Here is a 23,802-nt window from a genome sequence, read left to right as displayed (position 1 = left end):
CTGATGGCTCAACGTGTTCCCTAGCTTGGTCATCGGCATCATCGCTTTTCGATCCCTCTTCAGTTTCCAAAAACTCGAAACTGGAATCAGAAGAACCTAGAGCGTCACACTGCACCGGAAGTCCATTTTTTGCAGCCAACTCAAACTCTCGGGCCTTAGCAATTTCGGTATCAATGTCAATGATACCGGTCTTGGACTCTTCCAAGGTTTTTCTTCTCATATTATACATGGAATAAGTTTTTTAAACAATTAGGGAAGCCACTCGACACTTGAGTTCTTCTTTGATCTGAGTAATTTCGGTGGAAAGGTTTTCCTCGGCGAACTTAGCAGACTTGAGATTGACGTCGAGCTCACGGACAGTAGAACTAAAAAGCCTATTATGCTGGATAGTTTTCCTGTACTTCTCTTCTAGCTGGGCATGCTTCGCCACCACAACAACAAGCTCTTCACTTTTGGAGTTTAAGGCTGCTTCCAAATTAATCACTCTTTTAGCGGAGGCAGCCTCGCGCTCGGTTGCAGCAAGAATGGCATCCTGGACTTCAGCCCATTTAGCCTTGGCTTCATCAAATCTAACCCTCAGCGGACCAACTTCTTGGCTGAGGGTTATCACTTCTTGCTCGCTTTGCTGCAAACGAGCTTCCAAAACATCATCCTTGATGGCTCTGGTTTCCAGGTCTGATAGGCGGAGAACAGTCCGATCCCGTTCTGCCAAAAGCTGATCCCGTTCAGAAGTAAGTTCTTCCTTCTCACGAATCAGCCTTTGAAGGCCCTAGAAGCAAGAAAATTGACTTGCAAAACAAGAAAAGGTAAAACACAAAATACATTCATTCAAAAGTAGGGCAAATAACATAGGAAGAAAGAAACGCATCGCTGCGGCATTATGCATAGCATTGTTTAACAAACACTCCTCTGAGAGTGTCTAAATCTTCTCCAGTCTTTTTCTAAAGCCAAAGGCTTCAGATAGTTAGCAAGCTCTACCGGCCTCAAAAGCAAGTTGCACCCGGTGGACACCGAAAGGGTAACACTCCTCATCCTTTGTGGATCTTCAGAAGGGGCAGCATAATTTTGCCCCAAATTCCCATGAACTGGAGATTGTGGAGGAGGGATACCTTCTTCATGGTCAGGTGCGGCCGATGGAGATGATGTAGCAACCGTCGTTTAAAGAGTGGACGAAGACAGAAATAATGTAGCAATTGCCGGTGATGGTGAAGGTGGAGATGAAGCTGATGGAGTTGAAAAGTGTGAAGCAGCTGCATCAAATGCAGTGCTGGTTGTTTGATGCTCTCCAATCAAATACAGCACGAACCTGGTACACTGCCTTGTAGTACCGAGCACAACGATTGGGGCCCGAGAATGGGTGTTGGCATTATCTACCAAATCAAATTCTTCCCAAAGTGCCGAGATATCATCCTCGGTTGGTATGACTATCTCAATAGATTGAGCATCCTGTTGAGATGATGGGGATCGTCGCCTTCTATGTAAAGAAGCTCTCTCATCATTAGCTTTTTCATCATCATCGATAATTACAGTGTCTGACCGGCCCGGAAGGAGGACCAGTCATCATCGCCACCGGAGATGACTCGGGGGCATCAACCTTTGCCTTCTTATTATTTTCCCCGTCCGTAGAGGAACATCTTTTTTTTGGTTGTTTGTTCTCTGGATGGGGACTCCGTAAAGAAACGTTTGCGCCAGAGGCAGACCCGTAGACGCTCGTTCGAGTAAGTGCCTCTTGAAGTAACCTCGTCGCATCAGCAGGGTCAGCCAAAACATCCTCCTCGGGGACATCAACTAAGCCCGCAGGTAGACCTAATTTCTTGAGTAAGTCATAAGGGTTCAACCAATTTCTTCATATACAAAAAATGAAAATAAGGTAAATTAAAGTTACCATGATTTTTGGCCTTCCACCTGTATTTAATGGACATTTCTTTTTACAAACGGGTTTCGGGCGTTGTGATATCCAAGATCTTCTGAACCCACTGGTCCAAACCTTCTATCACCGGTGGGATCCATCGAGTCGCTGTAACAAACGAAGGTTGAAGGATCAATATAAGCATGAAAGAATATTTAGTAAGAAAAGGTGTATTAAAGAGAACTTACGAGAGCGGTTCCAAGCAACCGGAAAGGATGAAGCCGTTGTTGGGGTAATATCATTGGTGGCAACTGTAACAAACTGTTCCATCCACCCACGGCCATTGTCGTTGTCCATGCTAGATAGTAAAGCATTTGGCCACATTTGCAAAGGTTTATCATTCTCCCACGGAAGATTTTGGGGGAATAAAAATTCATCATATGAGCTAGGGTTAGCCCATCTCCAGTTTTAAGGCACAAACGCCGAAGGCACGTGACCGTCCTCCACACTGAAGGACTTACCTGTGCCAAACACACCTGGTAGCGAAGGCAAAACTCCTCAATTACGGAATCAAGCTCTCCGCTCAACGAAAACACACCCAAAGTAAAGGGATACGTGAAAAAAATATGTAAACCCTTCCCTGGGAAGGGTCACTCGCTCCGATAGGCCAGGAGCAATGATGTCCAACTCATGGCAGCGGCAGTTCTCCTTCACAGCAGGAATATTGGAAGGGCGAATAGAAGAAGGATACCTACTAACAGCCCATGTGCGAGGGTTAACAGTAGGAAATTTCTCTTCAAAATCCTTCAAAGTACTAAGCCTTCTTGGGATGATAGAACCCACTATTAGAGGAACGAAATCCTCGGTTTTATTCTTTCCCTTTGAAGAACTAGCACATTTTGAAGAGGAAGCCATTGGAATAGAAGGAATAAAAATTTCTCGTTCGAAGAAGATCAGAGACAAGTTGGGAAAGAAAGATGAAAATTAGAATTTTGAGAGATTATGAAGTACATAAGAGAAGGATGGTGCGTATAAGTAAAATTTTGGCGGCTAAATTCATGGCCATAATTACCTCGATAATCGGCAAAAGCTGTGCTGAATCATGGGATCACGGGTGTTCGAGGCATTAAATATGGAGAGACGTGCATCTAATCAACTGTCAGAGAACTTCAAAGGGAGTTATAGTAATTTTCACCAAAAAGGTGCTTTCTACCAACTTTTCGGTAACTTAAGATTGTGTCACCGGAAAGTAGGGGGACTATCTGTATAGGAAAAAATACGACATGACACGTGGCCTCTTAAAGAAAGGACACATGAAACGCAAGATGGGGATGGCCATCGAACATAGATGTTCCGCTTGTCACCGGAAGGAATAACGATCATAAATGGAGTATTAAATGTTTTGCGCCCGGTAACACTTAATATAGAGTATTTTGCAGCAGTAAGGATGATGGTCCGTTACAAGGAATTTAGCATTTATGTCCAATGTTACATCTTCATCAATGACCCTCATAATTGACATTAAAGAAGTGCATGATTCTAGGACTTCCTTCCCTAGAAATAGCTATAAATAGGGAGTTCAGTAATCATTGTAGGGGGCGAATTTTTTGGCTAACTTACGCTACATTCTATACAACATTTTAATACAATTTTATTCTCTCGCTTTTGATCTTATCATTGTTGTGCCCGGAAATCTTGCAACCGGACTCACTAGCTCTGTCGTTTTATCTACATTTTAAGGCTAAGTATTTCATTTTTCATCAGTTATTTCATTACCTTTTGGATAAAATTAATTCACTTGTCTAAAAATCACGAACAAATTCAACTGTACCGTTTTTCGGATAAACAAGGCTACCAACTGAAGTAAGCGAGTGAAAGTGAAGGAAACAAATGGTAAGAGAAACATAAAAAAAAGATAATCTTTATTGAAGTTTCAGCTGAAGAAAAACTGGTGAACAGATTCTCTCGCAACAATTTCCTATAAACCCTATATAAGAAAATCAACAATAAACTCAAAATCCTCTCTCTCCGGCTCTCTCACTATACTACATGCAATAACTATTACAATAGTAACATATGTAACAAATATTAAAACACTTGTTTCGCGTTTCCTTTGCCTGTATTCGCAAGAAAAATAACTTAGAATAATACATACATAGTGTTAATTTAGAAGGTGTGTGCATATAAATTAGAAAGAAGCAGGGGAAATTTCAGGAGCATCAACAACAACTTCATCTTCAGAAGCAATAGGGGCAGGGGCATCAATAGCAGCTCCACTGCTCAATAACTCAATCATGGCACGGTGTGGGCTGCTCCTTTGCTTGTTGCATAAATCTGGCAAATATACTCCTGCATATTTCATTTTAAAAAAAGAAATATTAGTGAAAAAGACAACATTAACAGTCATCGAACTAAATAAAAGTTGAAATTTCTGAGTGCAATGTATTGCTTTTCTAGAAAAGATATATTCTTTGATTCAGATTTTGATTTGCAAGAAAAGCATAAACTTTTTGGGACATCTTTGCAAACGTTTGAAAGGACAAGGACCTAAGAAATGTAAAATAAGTTTTTTTGAGCATGCTCGGGTCCAAACTCCAAAATCATGTGATGCATCAATACAATAAATTTTTAGCTAGCGTTTGAAACCTAAAAAAAAAAGTTTTTGAAGTTGTGTTTGGATATGTATTTTATTTTTTTAAAAATTAAAGTTTTGTGAGTGAAAAAAAAATTCGCCCAAAAACTGTCCTAACCCGGCTTTTGTGAACTTGAAAAAAAAATTCAAACATCATATTCCATGAACAAACAATGTTTTCAAATTTTCTTTTGAAAAAAAATAGCCAAAATTTATGGCCAAACGGCACCTTAGTCTTGGTTAAAAGAATTGTGTGATTTATGTCTCTGTCTTAAGATTAAACAGAGGAAAAATGTGTTCTCTGACCGAGTAAACTTTTAGATATGTCACATAATTCAACAAAAGCAGGAGACAAAAAAAGAATTTGTTACATTTTGTTTGAAATTGATCTAAATGGTGAAGGGAATAAAGTGAAAATGATTGAATCTTATTAATACCTTCTCCTGCAGCCAAATTGAAGTAAAGATCAACAACGTTAGGGCAATTCTGATAACAAGGAGGGGAACAAAGTTTTGCAGTGAATTGAGGCTCAAGCAAAGAATCTGAAGATATCCCCACAGAGTTCCTATCAACACCACATGCATTTACACATTCATCTGTTTCAATATATTCTGCCATGTTTCCAACTACAACCTCTGATGTCTTGCATTGATACTCCATTTTTCCATCTTTATTCTCTGAGTTCTCCAATAAACACCTCTTCCCAGAAGATGCGATAGAAAATGAACAAACATTTGTTGGCAAGTTTTCACATATGATTTCCCCTAAAAATAGAAATAAAAAAGAAGTAGGTATATTAGCTTCAAGCCTTCAACATATACATGTTAATCATATATTAACGTGCATGGTATGATCAAGATTCCTAAAATAAATCATTTCGAATAAAAACTTAGAATTCTTTGTCCGAAATTTTTTAGAGTCGAAACATGAGGTCTGAATATAAATATGAATGATAGTTTATATATTTCTTTATCTATATTTCTCGTGTCCAAATATTAGAATAAACATTTGACGTAGTAGAATTATCTCTATCAAGATGACAGTCCCGTTCTCTGTACTATCAATAAGATCAATCATAAGGGAATAAAATTGAATTATAACCATACCTAATGCACCTCGGAGGAAAAGGGTGCAAGCAAAGAAAAGAATTATGGAGGAATGCTTCATGTGTGAGGCCATTCTTTTTCCTTCTTTGTTCTCTCGCTCCTTTAAGAAAAAAATAATGTTTTTTGAGTGTTATTTTGTTAGGCTTTGTGTTGTTGAGAAATGTTGGAAGAAGAATTGAAGGTTAGGAATTGTGTTTGTAACATGAAAGAGAATGGAGGGGTTTCTTGAATATATATAGGGAGGTGATGACAATGAGAAACCTAAGATTACATGCGGTCATGACAAATATCTAATGTCTGGTCACAAGTTTACTTTATTTGTTTGGTCGTACCTTCTAATTTTTATTCATTTTAAGTGGGTGGGTAGTGTTAGTTTTTTTTTCTTTTTTTTTTTTACTTTCGTATTTTGAAATTGTAATCATGGTAGAGTTAGATGAAGGAAAAGGAGTTCAACCGAACCTCCTGTGTCTAAAAATTATACCATACAAGTTAGGCAAAAACGTTCTTTTTCTCTCTCTCTATATATATATAGTGGTAAAGAAGACTTACAAATTATTTTAGATCACTTGTTCAAAATTCGACTATGATATTCTAATTTTTTCCTTTTTTAATTTCCTTGTACAAAATTTCTTGATTAAATATGAAGGGATGGCTCATTACAATATTCTTTGGGTGCTCTATTGGTGCAAAGGCTGAAGAATGAATGAGAATTCCAAATTTTAAATAATCAACTTGTATCTTGTATCTATGTAGCATATATATACGCTTTTGTGATAGTGAATTTTTAGTTAGTCTTGAAATATTTTATTTTTGAACTGTTTAGTTTATGTAAATTGAGTCAAATCAAATTAAATGGTGTGAACACATCGATCCATTAACCATACTAACACTAATCCTAGTTAAGAAGCCAAAGGTAAACCATATAGTGATATAGGCAGTGACAAATCTATAATTTAAACTTATGCATTCTGAGTTGAGAAATATAGTAAATTCTGAATTGATATGTTTAGCATTATTTAAGCAACTAGTGCCTCCACTGAGTTTAAATAAAATACTCACCTCAAACAGGTCGCAACCCTGAAACAATATTCTTATGAGAACTCCCAGTTTCCAAATTTATAAGACACATGGATCATCATAACTGATCCCAATTCTAGCATTCGAATGACTAACACATCTTTTATGCACGATCATCCCACGAGGAATACTTTCATAATTCTTCCGTGCCACATAGCAAGAATTTGAATATCAGCAGTTTATCAACCATGTGAGTACTGCAATACCGATGAACATTCGTAAGTCAAAACACAATGCCCCTTCTGAAATGCGTATACTTATTATTTTAAATAAATATTCGTAAAATTGTTTGATCAAGAGAAACTGTTAAAGAAAGGGAAGCTGAAAGGTCGACGCGCACTGCATTGGTATACGAATAAAAGTCTTACTTGGGAATAATGTTTCTTCAGTCGTTCACAATAGGCAGCTTGACCTCTAATTAGTGTCACATTATTACTTTACTGCTGGAAATAGAAAAAATGGAATACCGTGTTGTTGACGAAGCGCAGTAAACGGTAGGACACTTCCAATTTTCTATTAAATAGAAGGTTCTATTTGGTTACTCTTGACCCTCAAAGACATGAAGAAGACTAGAAGAGTCTTGGCACATTTGTTAGTTCTTGCCATGTTAGGCAAGTAATTGGTAATGACTTTTTGTAGAAGAACTCCGATGACGTTTTGTTAGATTTGACCTCTTAACACTCTGTTTGGGTTGTTGTTTTCTATTGCTTCATAATTTATTTTTATACACAGTGGCGGATCTATGTACTAATTTTAGGTATTTTAGCACCCATTGACCTCCACATAAACTGTGTATAATTATATAAAAAATATAAGAAAACTGATATAAGATGCTAGCAAGTACCCAGGAACCAAAAAGACTAATCGGAGTTGTGGTTTTGAGATTGAAGTAAAGGCGTGTTTGAAGCTAGAGGTGTGAGTTCGATTCCTACTTGACTTGTGACTAGAAGTCTTTTTTGATAATGATAATATTAACCATAGTTTTCTTATAATTTTTTTGTTCTATTGCATTCGAATAATTGTACACTCATACTATGTTTATGTTAAAGGAAGTGAGCACCCACGATCATAAAATCCTGAATCCGCCACTGTGTTATATTGTACTGTCTATACTTTTTTTGTGAATACGACGTTTCGTGGTAGACGATGTGCTCTTGTTAACCATTCCACCTTCCCTTTTTTGAATTTGCGGTATGTTAACCAATCTCAATGTTGTATATGCTTTAGCATTTGACATGGTATCCCCTATTCAATTTTGATATTTCTAACATACTGTATTTTAATGGTTGTTACACAAATAGCCGGTCAAATTTATTGTTTACTCTTTCTAGCTGGTATATATAGATTATACATTAATTATACATAGTTATACACGTATTATATATGAATTTTACATATATTATATATCCATCGGCTATTTTTAGTTTAAAAAGTTAGGTGGATGGCTATTTGGGTTAATTCTTCTATTTTGATTCTACGATTGTGAAGAAAGCGGTCCAATGTCAAGAATAGACTTGTTGGGCTGGTGCCTAGCCCAACTCATTTCCCTAAGCACTCATACCCAAAACACGAAGTTCCCATCGAGCCCTGCAGACGTCCTTAGTAAGCTTGACCACAAATGAAGGACGAAGTTCCCTTAAAGTAGGAAAACATTTAAAATAGTACTCTTATAATTGTTTGACCGAAGAATACAATTTTCGGTTTAAACTATTAAATTTATATAGTGAGGGGTTAAATCTAGTAAAGGATAATAACTCTAGATATTTAAGCACTAAGACGTATGTTAGTTGGGACAGATTCCGTATATGACTGGTGGCAATAAATATAGGATACACTTAAAGCAAGAACATTGAGGAAGATATAACTAACAATAAATGTCAATAAATGACATTTAAGTAAATAGGGAGAATGATTCACCCAATAATGGATGGGTTGAGCGAATGATTTGTCTGACAATGATGAATGACAGATAAATCTAAGATTTGCATGAACGGTCCTCGAATCTGATGGAAAAGTGGGGAACAATATCAACAAGAATCTTTGTAAAAAGGTAATCTTTGTGTTTTTGTAAGAGGGAAAGTCTCCTTCTCAAAAGTGTTCTTATTAGAAAAATGAATATTACATACCCCTATCATTGTCTCTTTTTTCTATATATATGGGGCTTTTTCATAGGAAACCCTAATAGTACAAATGGAGGGAATAATCACTAGAATATTCCCTTTTAGTAGCCAATCTTGACAAATTAGCCGTTACAAGTCCTATCATCAACAGTCGATCTCGACCCCAACCCTTGCTGACATCTTGATTGCGATAACCGCCGATATCTTGACCACGACTCATGTTGGCACCTCGGCCATTGACCTCGTTGCATCTTGGGCAAGCTCGACCGATAACTTTCTTTAATGTCATATTATGCTAAATATTCTGAAGACGAATTTTGGCCTATACAGTTAGTCCCTCCGCTTATTAAGGTCGAGCTCAGACGGCCTTGGTGAGCGGACTCCGTATGTCGTAGTCAACGAAATAAGACGAGCGAGCTAGGTAGCGACGCTTTAGGCAAGGTGTCAATATGACTCTTCGTGAGATGCAAACTTTGGGGATGCATTGATTCAGAATGATGTCACGATATCATGCGTCATTATGACGCGTTTTCCCGATGACTTGCGTCATTTCTTGCGCCTATGATGTTTCGATACCTACGCTGGGTAATGATGGCATGCTTTCTCAGTTTCGATGCATGTATCCTCATAAATAGGGATGTATGGGCAACGTTTTTACGAATCCTCTGATACTCAGCATACTTTGTATCCTTTTCTTCCTCCATTGTTCGAAGCTCCTTAGCTATTTTAGTGATTCTTACTATTTTCAACCCTTCTGTATTTAAAACCTTCTTTCTCAAGAATATGATTAACGCACCTTCTAGTTCTCGTATGGCAGCTGGTCCTCTCCCTTTGGCGGTGCGTATGCCTCCTCACAACGACGATGTATTTATTGCCCTTGAAGACGAGAGGTTTCCCACAGTAGAGGAAATAATTCCTCATAGTGAGAATAGATCTAATTTTTCGAAACTGCCTGAAGACAATTCCAAGGCCTCAGAGTCGATGATGAACGAGGTCGACCTTGCCGAGTTCAGGGCAAAGTTTAAAATCTTGGCTCACATCAATCTGATTCTGGCGTGACGCGATGTGGTACCGATACATCGCCCGGGTTATTGCGCGTTTTACGTGTACCCATTCTATGTAGGTTATTCCTTTCCTCATCTTCCATTGGCGGAGGAGTTTTGCCGTTACTACAGTATCTGCCCGGCTCAACTTTTCACCTACGTCTATAAGCTTATCCTCATGTTGACGAAATATGCGGAGTTGGCTGGTCGTGGGGTCTCTCTTCGCCACCTAATGCATCTCTTCGCCCCCAGTTTCTATAAGGGGACGATGCTGCATCTTCGCCACCGAGGAAGTAAGAGTTTGGTGGTGAAAATGGACGATAAGGCAAATTGTCAGTTCTGGCTCTACTATTTCTTCATCACAACCAAGGACGTGGTAGCCAACACGAGCGGGTTTCCTGAGGCTTGGAATTACACCCGTAAGTATTTTCTTTCGAACTTGTTTTATTCGTTTTAGTCGTGATCTGGCCTTCCGTCCTTTCTTTGTGCAGCCGAGACTTCGCCCCCACCTTTGGTTGGGGACATCTACGACTGGGTCAGCCAAGTCTTACCTTACACAGTGGGGATTCGTGAATGACCGGCCTTTATCAAGAAATTCGGTCTCGCACCTTCCGTGACCGGTGAGTTCGTCTATATGTGTTTATTTATACAGGGCACGTGCTATCCTCTCTCTATAATTTTGATAGCATTGTCGTCTGTTCATCATAATTTTTCACAAGAGGTGATAGTCTTCTAAAAACGTTTTTGGCTTTTCTTTTTCAGCTCGAGGGTCTTCGAGGAGGTTGAAGGCTCCTGCTCCGGTATTCCGTAAAAGGAAGGCAGATTCTATTCCTTCTGCTGCGGTGAGGTCCGCTCGGTCATCGACTACACATGCGGCAAGGATCACGTCCCCCCCTCTACGCTATCTAGTAGACGAGGACGATGAGGATGAGTTGTCGCCGAATAATGATAACTTGATCCCCCGTATGAGGCGATCTATACATGTCAGCGATGACGTCGTCTAAGTGGCGAGTTCGGTGATGAGTGATTTTGTCGTTCGAGAAATGACGACCATAAACATCGAGGTTGATGTTGATTTGCCGCCCACGATTCCGCCATCGCTGGGGGTCGAGGAGGGTACGTCTTTCCCCGAGACCGTGACAAACTTTGAAGGGTCGTTGGCGAGAGTCCCTGACGCTTTACGGCAGGATGAGCCATCGGCCTCGCTACCAGCCGAGGATCCTTTTTCTCGGGTTGACATAAAGGGTAAAAGGGTAGCCGAAGAAGGTTATGAAACGGGTTCCGACATGGACGTCGAGGAGGTGAGGATGATGGGGGAAGGGCTTACTCGACTTGAGGTGAGATTGGAGGGGACCACACAGACCATTGCGATCCCCTTGGACCGGGATTTGCTGGTGGATATCAAGGACGTGGTCCCTTCTCTTGGTCCTCTATGTTCCTATGTGGAGGGTAAGATCCTTGAGAAATTGAAGGATGCTACTTTGTTGAGGAGTATAGCCGGCCTCGCTCTCAAGGTGAGCCTTTTGTTTTTTTTGTTTTGTTGAGTTCAGTTTTGTTCTTATTCCTCGTTTTCTGTCTTTCTTTCAGACCGTGATTTTGGAGATCGAGAGTTCCCAGCGGGAGGAGAGGCGTAAGGCTATTTTTTAGAAGATGGAGCGAAAGTATCGCGAATATCATGATAAACACCGCGAGCTTTGCATGCGGCTTGGTAGGAGCAGTAATTTCTGGGCTCTCCAAGACGAGTTGAAGGAGAAAGATGACGAGTTGGTGAGGGTGGTCATCAGAAAATGTTGCGTCCTCGAGGGGGCGATGAGCGATAAAGAGAAAGAACTTGAGGTCAGCAAGGGGGTTGAGGCCCAATGCATCAATCTTCAGGCTCAGGTGGTTTCACTGTGTGCCAAGCTCGATGAGTACCAAATCAAAGCGAATGCTCTGAGTGGTGAAGTTGCTGAGAAGGCGACGATCTTTGAGAAGGCAGAGTCGGCTCAGTTGTCAGCTGTGAGAAGAGCGAAATCATTTACAATCGCGATCCGCGTTCTGCGTTCTGAGAGGGAGAGTGCCCTAGAGCCGGCCAAGCTCAGAGAGGAGCGGCTTGATGAGCGGGTAGGGAAGCTGGAAAAAGAGGCTTTGATCCTTAGAGATCGATTTGATGCTCTCAAGGCCGAGAAAGCGCAGTTGTTGGCTAAGTCATCCTCATCCTGAACTTCTGCTTTTCGTGATATTTTGCGGGATTTGTACGAGGAATGGATTCATACTGAGGCCCAGCTGGACATATTCAGGGATCTGATGGGGGCGGGGGTTGTTTCAGAAGCCGACCTCGAGAATGCTCGTGCTAAGGCGCGTGAGGCTAGGTTTGCTTGTGGATATGATCCCACTACACCAGAAGCCGGTAACGAGGAGGAGAATGTGGGCGTGGATTGGATTGAACAGGCCACCTGGTACGAGGATGAATATCCCGTTAGCGATGGCGAAGAGGTAGGTGGAGACCATGTGTCACGCCCCAAACTAGGGGAGGCACGACTGGCACTCGATACTGTATTCGATCGAGTTAGCCACTAAACATACTAGCTAACTAGACTGGGGGCCCAACAGATCGGGCAGCACAATATCTAAAATACTAAGCCTGGACCGTAAGGTTATGACATGAATAACAATAAGCCATATTAACATAGGTAGACAAGCCAAAATAATAAAATACTAGCTGGCCGACAAGGCCGCGACTGAAGACATACATGCCTACACACCTATATATACATACCAAGCCTATGGGCTGGAGTCTGAAAGCAGCAAAAAAAAAGAAACCCAGAATATTATGTCCACAATAACCTCTAAGAGTGTCATAAGCACTATCGGGATAAGGACCCAACTATACCCAAACTGTACAACAAAAGTAACCATCCTATGAAAGCTCCAGGAAGAGGTGGAGCTTACCAACTCACAGCTGAACCCCGAAATCCTAGCGGAGGGGTCAATCAGAGTCCCTACCTGGACCTGCACGCACGAAACAAAAATGTAGTGTCCCCAGGTAACGGGACATCAGTACGAATAAAAATGTACTGGTATGTAAGGCAGAAAGTAGAATCATACATAGCTGATGTAAAAAGGTAATAAAGATATCACCTGACACTGAAACTCTGATAGCCTCCATGGCCGACATCCGACCTCATAGTAATAAAATATGCATGGTATGCTCGTGTAATCGTATGTCGTGAATACATATATATTGATGTAAATACATGACATACCCAACCAAATGCTAGCAATGACGGTCTCTCCCGGTAGCTAACCGGTATCATATTGCCAACCTGTGGCCATCTGTACAATATATATAGTCTTTCGGGCAAATAGGCCCCTTACCTCCGATTATAGCTCGAAGTCCATGCATAATATGTCATGTATGATATGAACTTTGAATGCACATAATAGGACATAACAAGAACTTAGCCAACCTTGGCTCATTGGTACTTTTATTCTCATAATCTCATAATCACCTTCGTAACGCATACAAATATCTCGTGGAACTTGATATCTTTTTTAATAAGTTTGAAAACTTACCTCGACTTTTAGAAAGATAACTTAACTCTGAATATGTTCATAAAAAGCTTAAGGTGCTTCACTTAGTCCTTATACCTGATTTCTTGATAATTAGTAAAAGAAAGTATTTCAAAAAAAAAATCAAATGTTTTAGTAGTTTAAATATAAAAATTATATTTGAAAATTTTGAAATCGACGTGTCACTTTAGAGATTTTAAAATACACTTTAACAAGGAAGAAGGACTGATCGCAAATACTAAATGCCTTTATTTTTAAGTCACACAACCCAAAGACGAATAAGAATTCATATATATGGACATATATTGAAGAAAGCCGACAAAATGACATATATAGATGTCGAATACCCTTTTTAACCGAACGAGTAGAATATCAACCTAATAGCATCATGAAAAATACTTCAGCTATGATACCAATGCCTTTCACAGAAGGTCTTTCTAGCAACAGAATAGTAAAATATCACATTTGGTGTCTTAGGAATTTTTCAAAATTCGTGCTAAAAGGAAGGATGAAGCTTAGCCTTAACATACCTCTCCAACGAACGCCCGAATGCCTGTAGTTCCTTCACGAACGTTGTTCCTTACGTCCTAAGCTTCGAAACCACTATATATATGCAGCTTATACGCACCTATAATTAGTTCATAAATGAGTTTAAATCGGCAGATTTGCCATATGACCCTAACTTGACGAAATGCCCATAGAACTTTGTAAAAACGATCATAAAAGAGTCCCAAGATGATTACCTTGGCAAACCAAGTATAAATCCTGAAGAACCAGCATGAACAACAATTTTCTATCTTCCAAAAATAGCTCCAAACACAGCTAATAGAAGGGGAAAACGATTGCAAAGCGTAGAGATTGCGCTTCTAGGCACGGGGGCAAACTTTAACGATAGAAATCGTTAAAAACGCACCTTAATCACTCAAGAACACCATGAAACCCTCTATTAAGCTTTCTCACTATTTTGGGACGAAGATGAAATGTTTTGGGGTCTTAAAAGTCGGATTTTCTGACTTATACCACTTGTTTGACCCAACCCGGTTCGCGACCTGATTTCAGCCCGGATAGTCCGCGGTAAGACAGTCATAACGTTTTACTCCAATGTCGGTTTGATGTGAGATTTATTTGGTTGCAAACTAGACTCGTAGACCTTCGATTTGGTAGGTTGTGGGTCCCATAACTCTTTTTATATTGGGAGAAATGATCTGATACATCTTACCCAAAGTTTAAAAAATTTATTAGAGAAATTTACGATAACTTTTGCCGACCTTTATTTCGCAACTTGCTTGACTCCAAAACTTAACATGTGACCAGTGTGATATTATAATACTTCATAACACATTATTCTTAGCATATTATATACTCTTAGTCTTATCCCACAGGTGCAAGTTAACTTAAACCTTCCGAAGGCGTGGGGTGCTACCCGAGCCATTTCTTTAACCATGAACCTTTGTTTAAGGGATTCCTTTGACTTAAAGCTTTAGTTTAGTTCCTTGATATTACCAAACATTTTCAGTATTATTCTCCCAATGTGCTATACCCAATCATATATACCTAATATAACCACGCCACGTTACGTATATTACGTAAGAGAAGAGAGAAACACCTGGGGTCTCACACCATGTGGGCGATAAAGTTGGTGGTGATTAGTTGTTCTTTTTTGTTTAGCCGCAAATTTGTGTATACTTTTTGTAGGCGTGGATTCGAGCCTTTGTAAAGAACAAATATTCAAAGTATGAAGTGTTTTTCTATTCATACCTAATTCCTTTTCTTTGTTCGAGTTTGTGCATTTTTCTGATTTTGTTGCTTGATTGCCTTGGTCGTAACCAATTCGTTTGAGTATACTGAACTAGGTTGAAAGTAGCCTTCATTTAGTTAAGACCATGGGCTGAGTAGGTGTTAATTTGAATGAGGTCGAACATAACCTTTAATTATTTGAGGTCGTACGCCGAATAGGTGTTAATGCAAACGAAGTCGAATGTAACCTTTAATGATTTGAGGCCGTGGGCCGAATAGGTATTAATTAGAATGAGGTCGAATGTAACCCTTAATTAATCGGGGTCGTGGGCCGAAAAGGTGTTAATTCGAACGAGGTCGAATATAACCCTTACTTAATTGAGGTCGTGGGCCGAAAAGGTGTTAATTCGAACGAGGTTGAATATAACCCTTACTTAATTGAGGTCATGGGGCGGATACGTGTTAATTCGAACGAGGTCGAATATAACCCTTACTTAATTAGGGTCGTCGACCGAATAGGTGTTAATTCGAACGAGGTCGAATGTAACCTTTAATTAATTGAGGCAGTGGGCTAAACAGGTGTTAATTTGAACGAGGCCGAATGTAACCTTTAATTATTTTAGGTTGTGGGCCGAATAGGTATTAATTCAAATGAGATCGAATGTAACCCTTAATTAATCGAGGTCTTGGGCCGAAATGGTGTTAATTCGAACAAGGTCAAATATAACCCTTACTTAATTGAGGCAGTGGGTCTAAAAGGTGTTAATTCGAACGAGGTTGAATGTAACCTTTAATTAATTGAGGTCGTGGGCCGAATAGGTGTTAATTCGAACGAGGTCGAATATAACCTTTAATTATTTGAGGTTGTGGGCTGAATAGGTATTAATTCGAACGAGGTCGAATGTAACCTTTAATTGGGGAGAGCGGCGACAAATTTCATGTGCTTGAGCTTTATTCATATTCTTGGAGAGATTTACATATTTTCCGGGCACTGGCTGGTAGTTCAGTCCCAGTCCCAGTCTATCTAGTCCCTTCATTGGTCGAATTGGAAAAATAGTGAGATATCGAGCAATAAACTAGTCGTCCATTGCCCTCGTCTGTGCGTACCTCAATCCTGAAGTATCTCCGTCCTCTCCTCGTTAAAAACCTCCTCGAGAAACCCAATTGGGAGAAACCTCGAGTGAGGGAAAAAGAGTGTGACTTTGGGACCTCGTCCTTTAAAAGTTGAAGTACTTGAGGTGTGTAATGTTCCGGTTGTTTGGTAGTCGCTTTCCTTTCATTGTTTCTAGTGTGAATGACCATTTGCTTGCCGCTGTCATGATTTTGTAGGGACCGTCCCAGTTTGTTCCTTGTTTTCCTTCCCGTGGATCTTTGCTTGCTTGTGTTTTAACTTTCAGCACGTAGTCCACGACTTTAAGTAGTCTGATCTTTGCTCTTTTGTTATGGTAGCATTCTGCTTGCTGCTTTTGGGTGACCATTCTCACATAGGCCATATCTCTTCGTTCCTTGACTTCATCGAGCTCCTGCCTTCTACCGTCATCGTTATGGGGTCTGCTTTCACGGAAGTATCTTAGGCTGGGCTCTCCAACCTCGACTAGTATTACTGCATCAGTCCCATAGATTAACGATTATGGTGTTTCTCATGTGCTCGTTTTTGGCATTGTTCGGTAGGCCCAGAGTACTTCTGGTCATATCTCCGGCCACATTCCCTTGGCGTCTTTGAGCTTCTTCTCCATGATGTTCAGTATTGACTTGTTGGATGATTCTGCTTGCCCGTTACCCGCGGGGTGGTAAGGCATTGACAATATTCTTTTGATGTGCCATTTTTCAAAAAAGTCGGCGACCTTCTTTCCTGCAAATTGAGATCCGTTGTCGCAATTGATTTCTTTGGGTAGACCAAAATGGCATATGATGTTCTCCCATATGAAGGCGATTACTTCTTGTTCGCGTATTTGGGCGAATGCTCCTGCTTCCACCCATTTAGAGAAATAATCAGTTAAAACTAAGAGAAATCATACGTTACCTCGCCCGACCGGGAGGGGGGCCACGATATCCATTCCTCATTTGATGAATGGGAAGGGAAATTTACTGAGTGTAGGTGTTCGCCTGCTTGGTGGATCGTTGGAGCATACTTCTGGCATCGCTCATAGTTTTTCACATAATCTGCGACCTCCTTTTTCATGGTGGGCCAATAGTATCCTGCTCGTATGAGACACATGACCAAAGCTCGATTGTCGGAATGAGCTCCACAGTGGCTTTTGTGCACTTCTTTAAGGACACGTCTCGTCTGATGTAGGCTCAAGCATTTCACCACGAGGCCGCCATATGTCCTTTTGTACATGGCGTTGTGAATGATGATATACCTGGCCGCTTACATTCGCAGCTTCTTGGCCTCTTTGTTTTGCCACCGGGGAGTGTGCCGTCCTACAAATATGTAATAATACAGTTGCTCCAGTCCCAAGTTAGGTTTATAGTTCTTACCTTGATTTGGTCTATTGACGAGTTGAGGAGGTGGACTATATTTTGGTCTCCTGTTGTGATATTTTTGGTGGCCGCCGCTAATTTGGCTAGGCTGTCCGCCTCAATATTCTGCGCTCGGGGGATCTGGTCGAGCTGACATTCGTCGAACTCGGGTAGTAGTTTGCAGATTTCAGTCTGGTATTTTTGTAACCTTTGCTCCTTGATTTGGAAAGTCCCTATGACTTGGTTGACCACAACCTGAGAATCTCAGCACATCCTTAGTCACTTCGCCCCGTATTTGAGTGCTAGTCTTAGTCCTACAATTACGGCCTCATACTCGGCCTTGTTGTTAGTCATGTCCGGGCACCTCATAGACTGCCGAATCACTTCGCCTATTGGGACTTCGAGTACGAGTCCTAGCCCGGACCCCTACGCGTTAGATGCACTGTCGGTGTATAGGACCTAAAGGTCGTGTATTCTGGAAGAAGTGTGGACGGCCTCCCTTTCGACTTCGGATAGTATTTGCACACTGAAGTTAGCGAGGACCTGAGACTTTATCGTCATTCGCGGTCGATATGTAATATCGTACTCGCTTAGTTCGACGGCCTATTTGGCCAATCTTCCTGAAAGTTCGGGTTTGTGTAAAATGCTTCTTGGGGGGAAAGTTGTGACATCGAGATGAGGTGGCATTGGAAATACGATCTAAGCTTCCGTGAAGCTACGACTAAGGCCAGAGCCAGTTTTTCAATATGGGGGTACCTCGTATCGGCATCGACCAGTGTCTTGCTAATGTAATAGATGGGAGATTGCGTACCTTTATTTTCTTGGACTAAGACTATGCTCACAACTACTTCGGACACGGCGAGATAGATGAGAAGAGGTTGTCCTAGTTCCGATTTTGAGAGGAACGACGGCGAGGATAGATACACCTTTATCTCCTTCAGTGCTTGGACGCACATAGGGGTTCATTGGAGGTCGTTATCCTTTTTGAGTACGCCGATGAACTTGTTGCACCTAGCGGAGGATCGCGAGATGAACCTTGACAGAGTGGCTATTCAGTCGGTTAGCTTCTGGACTTGCTTTTTGGTGTTCAAGTGCCTGGTATACTCTCGATGGCCTTGATTTGGTCGAGATTGACCTCGATACCCTGCTGTGACACTGGGAAATCCAAGAATTTCCCTGAGGCCACACCGAATGCACATTTCTCGGGGTTCGATTTCATGCCGTATTGCCTGATTATGTCGAATGCTTCTCTTAAATGGTCGATGTGATCTTCTCTTCTTTTGGAATTGACTAGCATGTCGTCGATGTATACCTCCATCGTCTTCCCGAGTTATTCTTTGAACATCTTCGTCACCAACCTTTGGTAAGTTGCCCCCGCATTTTTCAATCCGAAAGGCATAAACGTGTAGCAGTACATCCCCTGGTGGGTGATGAAGGTGGTCTTTTCCTAATCCTCTTCCGCCATAAGTATCTGGTTGTAGCTCGAGTAGGCATCCAAGAAACTTAGTAACTCGTGCCCGACTATCGCGTCGATGAGTTGGTCGATGTAGGGCAATGGGAACGAGTCCTTGGGGAAGGCTTTGTTTAGGTCGGTGAAGTCTACACACATCCGCCACTTACCGTTATTGTTTTTCACCATAACCATGTTGGCGTCCCATTGGGGGGACTTCGACTCCCCGATGGAACCATTTTCCAATAGTATTTCCACTTCTTCGCGCATCGCGTTATTGATTGCGGGGTTAAACTTACGTCGAACCTGCCTTACCGGGGGGTAGAGTGGGTCGGCGTTCAATATGTGTGTGGAGATCTTCTTTGGGATACCTGTCATATCTGCATGGCTAAAAGCAAAAAAGTCCGCGTTAGCAATTAGAAATTTGCAAAACTTACCCGGTTCTTGGAGTTTGCAGTCGATGTAAGCTTTTTGTTTTGGTCGTTGACGTCTAGCTGAACGGGGTCGAGGTCTTCTATGGTCGATCATGCTGCTTCGGCCACATCGGGGTCTCTGATGACGTCCTCAATGTAGTCGCCTACCGACCTCGACCCTGTTGTTGCTATGCTTCATTCTCTTTGTCTCTTATTTGTTGAGCGGCCGTGCAGTCTATGGCGATGCGGTAGCACTCTTGGGATGTGCGTTGTTCCCCGCTTATGCTGAATATGCCCCATGGAGTTGAGAATTTGATGACTTGGTACAAGCTGGAGGGTATGGCCCTCATGGTGTGTATCGACGGTTGCTCTATTATGGCGTTGTATGTCGTATATCCTGGTCCATGATGTGGAATGTGGTCTCCAGAGTGATGTCAGCTGCAGGAAGGGGAGTGTGATCTCGCCAGATGTTCGTTCAATTGCATTGTTAAATCCTATTAGTGTGATGCAACATGGTACTATCTTGTCCTCGAGTTTCATTTGTGTGAGTACTCGGGGTTGGATAATACATGCGCCACTCCCGTCATCTACCATAATCCGTCTTACGTCGGTATCTAAAATTCATAATGTAATAACAAGTGCGTCATAATGAGGGAATGCCAAACCATTGGTATCTGACTTATCGAAGATGATACTTTCTTCGAGTTCATCATATCGTTCATAGGTGATCGATCATTTGAGCTTGTGGGTCATGGTGAACTTCACGCTAAAGATGGAAGCATCGTCTCCTCCGCCAATGATCATGTGGATGATGTGGGCTGGCGAGGGCGGCTTCGGCGGCCCTTGAACTTCGCCTCCCCTGGCAAAGTTGGATCTTCCCTGATCGCTCAGTAATTCTTTGAGGTGTCCCTGTCGCAACATGTTTACGAACTCCTGTCTTAGGGCGATGCAATCATCGGTTTTGTTTCCTCGCTCTTGATGGAACTCGCAGAGGGCATCTGATTTTCTCGTATTCGGGTCTGACCTCATTTTCTACGGCCACTTTACCTTTGGTTTGAGCTTTTCCAAGGCATAGACGATATCTATAGGTGACACGCAATAAGTGAGCAGATAATAATGGGGCATACCTCTTTCATTCTAGTGAGTCCCTGTTCTTGATCGGGGTGATCCTTCTTCATGGCGAGGTGAGGATACATCGGTAGTCCTGACATATGGGAGATGCCGTTCCTAGTTCGGCCGTGAGGTCACCGGATCTCTCCTAATATCACTTCTCTTATCTTTTCTGGATTCTGCTTGTACTAAGGCCAGTCGATGAGTCGGCCCATTGAGGTCGTCTTCGTCTGCTCGTACTTCGGCACAGTATGCATTATGTTGTCAGGGGGTATTTCATGAGCTGACTTAATAATTTTCTTGTCGCTCTCGAACCATTTCTGTTCAGCCCGTTTTGAAAAGCGGCTACCGCCATTCCTTCTAATACATTAGGCAGAGTCATTCTCACTCACTTGAAACGGGCGAAGAAGTCCCTCAGCCCTTCTCTTGGGGACTGTTTGATAGCAAAGATATCATTCACTCTTGCCGCAGCCTTCTTGGCTCCAGCATGGGCCATCATAAACTTGTCGGCCATTTCCTCAAAGGTTTCGATGGAACTGCTGGCAGCTGCGAGTACCAGGTTAATGCACCTCCCGTGAGGGTTTCATCGAATTTCCTTAGCAGAATGGAGGATACTTGTCCTTTGGCGAGATCATTGCCTTTCACAGCGGTGACGTAATGTGACATATGATCTTCGGGGTCGGTTGTGCCATCGTATATGTTCAGATAAGGCGGTATTTTAAAGGTCTTTGGTATGGCATGTGATGCGGCATTGTCACTGTACGACTGCTCGACGAACCAACCGGCGTCTCTCTTCGACAATAACTTAGGAGCGCTCGGTATTTTATCGAACCTTTCTTGGTGCTCTCTCATTTGATCTCGAAGTGTCTTGTTCTCGGTTTCCATTTCCTCCATCCTTTTCAGAATGGCAGTGAGAGCGTCGTCGCCTACATTGTTAACAACATTGTGAGTAATACCTGTCGTTGTGGGTGGAGGAGGTTGATCACGTTGCTTGCCCACTGATGGTGCATAATGATCTCGCCTTTACTGCGGCCGCGTCCTAAACGGGCTTATGGAGGACGCTGGTCAATGTATCAGTTAGCCAAGCCTCAAGGAGCTTCTTTATTGCTGCGGTGTCTCCTCTCCCATGGATGTAGAGGCGGTCTTTCCATGGGATTTTGTGATGCTGTAGTGGGGAGGTGTTGATCCACCTCGCCTAGGAGAGGCATTGGGCGTTGTGTCCTCATCTACTGCTTTATGAGGTTGGTTGGAAGGTTACTCATTATTCTCGTTCTTTCTCCTCGGTTACATGCCACGTTAGATCTGTACATATAAAGAGAAGAAGGTTCTTCTTTTGTTTTTTTTTTTTTTTGCTAGTAACTAGTGTCGGTTTTAGATCTAGAATAAACTAAAAAACTTAGCTAGAAGATTCCCACAGACGGCACCAAATTGTTTGACCGAAGAATACAATTTTCGGTTTAAACTATTATATTTATATAGTGAGGGGTTAAATCTAGTGTAACGACCCGACTTGTCGTTTTAAGAATTTATGCCCTATTATGTGACTTAAGATCTCGAACAGTTTCGCAATATGTATTATGACCCGCGGGTGTGGTCGAGTTTGATTTACTGAAGATTCGGAATTTAATAAAAAGAACAATCCTTATTTAGAAGCTTAAATGGAAAGAGTTAACTGGAGAATTGACTTTTGAGTAAACGACTCTGGAATAGAATTTTGATGATGTCAGTATCCGTATGATGATTTTGGACTTAGGAGCGTGTCCGAAAAATTATTTGGAGGTTCGTAGTGGAAGTAAGCTTGAAATGGCAAAAAAATTAAACTTTGGGAAGTTTGACCGGGGGGTTGACTTTTGATTTCGGGGTCGAAATATTATTCTGAAAATTTGAATAGCTTTGTTATGTCATTTATGACTTATGTGCAAAATTTGAAGTCATTTCGGATTGATTTGATATGTTTCGGCAAAAAATATAGAATTTGAAAGTTCAAAGTTCATAGATTTTGATTTGAGGTGCGATTCGTTGTTTTGATATTGTTTGATATGTTTTGAGGCCTCGAGTAGGTCCGTGTTATGTTATGGAACTTGTTGGTATGTTCGGACGGGGTCCCGAGGGCCTCGGGTGAGTTTCAGATGCTTAACGGATCGAATTTAGATTTGGAGGAGGAGCTGAAGCAGCTGGGCTGCTGGTGTGATCGCACCTGCGCGAAAAAGGGCCGCAGGTGCGAGCTCGCGGATGCGAGGAATGATTCACAGAAGCGAAAATGCATGGCCTGTCCAGGCACCACGGGTGCGAAAAAAATCACCGCGGGTGCGAAAACAGTCATCGCGGGTGCGAAGACTGCAGGTGCGAAGCAATCACCGCGGATGCGAAGACTGCAGGTGCGAAGAAATCACCGCGTATGCAAAAATCCTGGAAAAATATTAAAAACAGAGGGGGTTCCGAGTTTTGCCATTTTTGGACCTTCAAGCACGGTTTTTGGGGTGATTTTGAGAGAGAATTCAAGGAAAACTTGAGGTAAGTCACTTGTGATCATTTCTACTCCATAATATTGAATTATCATTGACTAATCCGACTAGATTACATATTTTTGAGGTGTAAATCGGGGGTTTGAATTTAGGGATTTGAAAATACGATTTGAGGATTTGGAGGTCGAGTTGAGGTCGAATTTTGGTAAAAATGGTATGGTTAGACTCGTGGTTGAATGGGCTTTTGAATTTTGAAACTTTTGTCGGGTTCCGAGATGTGGGTCCCACGGTCGATTTTTGAGCTAATTTCGGATTTTTTATTGGAAAAATAGTATTTTCTTATGGAATTAATTCTAATAAATTTTATTGACTGAATCGAATTATTTGTGGCTAGATTCGAGGTGTTTGGAGGTCAAATTCAAGCAAGAAGGCGATTATGGAATATTGGCATAACTTCAAAAAGGTAAGTATCTTGCCTAACCTGGAGTGGGGGAATTATCCCTTAGGCATTGAGTCTTATGTGAAAATTGTGTAATTGAAAACCATGTACGTGAGGTGACGAGTACATATTTGGTTTATATGTGCAAATTATATCGGTTGAAATTCGTAGACACCCTTAAGTATTAAGTTGAAAAATTGTTGTAACTTATTAAATCCCTTATTTGCCATGCCTCATTCTTTGTTTGCCGAGGTTGTTTTTATAGGATAAATTGTTGTGATTGTCACTTGACTTTTATCTGAACTCTGTATTTGTTTGAGTTGTCATTTTTTCATGGAAAACACTT

General features: G+C 41.4%; 2 protein-coding genes across 2 annotated transcripts; both read right to left on the bottom strand.

The window, feature by feature from the left end:
- Positions 1 to 241: 241 nt before the first annotated feature.
- On the bottom strand, positions 242 to 1,032 carry LOC138904483 (uncharacterized). Its single transcript, XM_070192980.1, has 2 exons — positions 904 to 1,032; positions 242 to 769 (listed from the first exon to the last, which is right to left on the bottom strand). Exons 1-2 carry the CDS (start codon positions 1,030 to 1,032, stop codon positions 242 to 244), a joined length of 657 nt encoding a protein of 218 aa, XP_070049081.1.
- Positions 1,033 to 3,754: 2,722 nt separating this feature from the next.
- Positions 3,755 to 5,793, bottom strand: LOC104118395 (uncharacterized). The gene is made up of 3 exons (XM_009629626.4): positions 5,588 to 5,793; positions 4,919 to 5,245; positions 3,755 to 4,198 (listed from the first exon to the last, which is right to left on the bottom strand). Exons 1-3 carry the CDS (start codon positions 5,658 to 5,660, stop codon positions 4,038 to 4,040), a joined length of 561 nt encoding a protein of 186 aa, XP_009627921.1. The 5' UTR covers positions 5,661 to 5,793; the 3' UTR covers positions 3,755 to 4,037.
- Positions 5,794 to 23,802: the final 18,009 nt, after the last annotated feature.

This window comes from Nicotiana tomentosiformis, chromosome 2 (genome assembly GCF_000390325.3).
Source record: "Nicotiana tomentosiformis chromosome 2, ASM39032v3, whole genome shotgun sequence".
NCBI classification, from domain to species: Eukaryota; Viridiplantae; Streptophyta; class Magnoliopsida; order Solanales; family Solanaceae; genus Nicotiana; species Nicotiana tomentosiformis.
This window is presented reverse-complemented; position numbering and strand designations above follow the sequence as displayed.

Coding starts and splice junctions, on each gene's coding strand:
- LOC138904483 (XM_070192980.1), bottom strand. CDS start 1,032: ATGAGGAGTGTTACCCTTTCGGTGTCCACCGGGTGCAACTTGCTTTTG. Junction 770..903: donor TTAGACACTCTCAGAGGAGT/GTTTGTTAAACA, acceptor TCTTGCTTCTAG/GGCCTTCAAAGGCTGATTCG.
- LOC104118395 (XM_009629626.4), bottom strand. CDS start 5,660: ATGGCCTCACACATGAAGCATTCCTCCATAATTCTTTTCTTTGCTTGC. Junction 5,246..5,587: donor TTTCCTCCGAGGTGCATTAG/GTATGGTTATAA, acceptor TTCTATTTTTAG/GGGAAATCATATGTGAAAAC. Junction 4,199..4,918: donor CAATTTGGCTGCAGGAGAAG/GTATTAATAAGA, acceptor TGAAATATGCAG/GAGTATATTTGCCAGATTTA.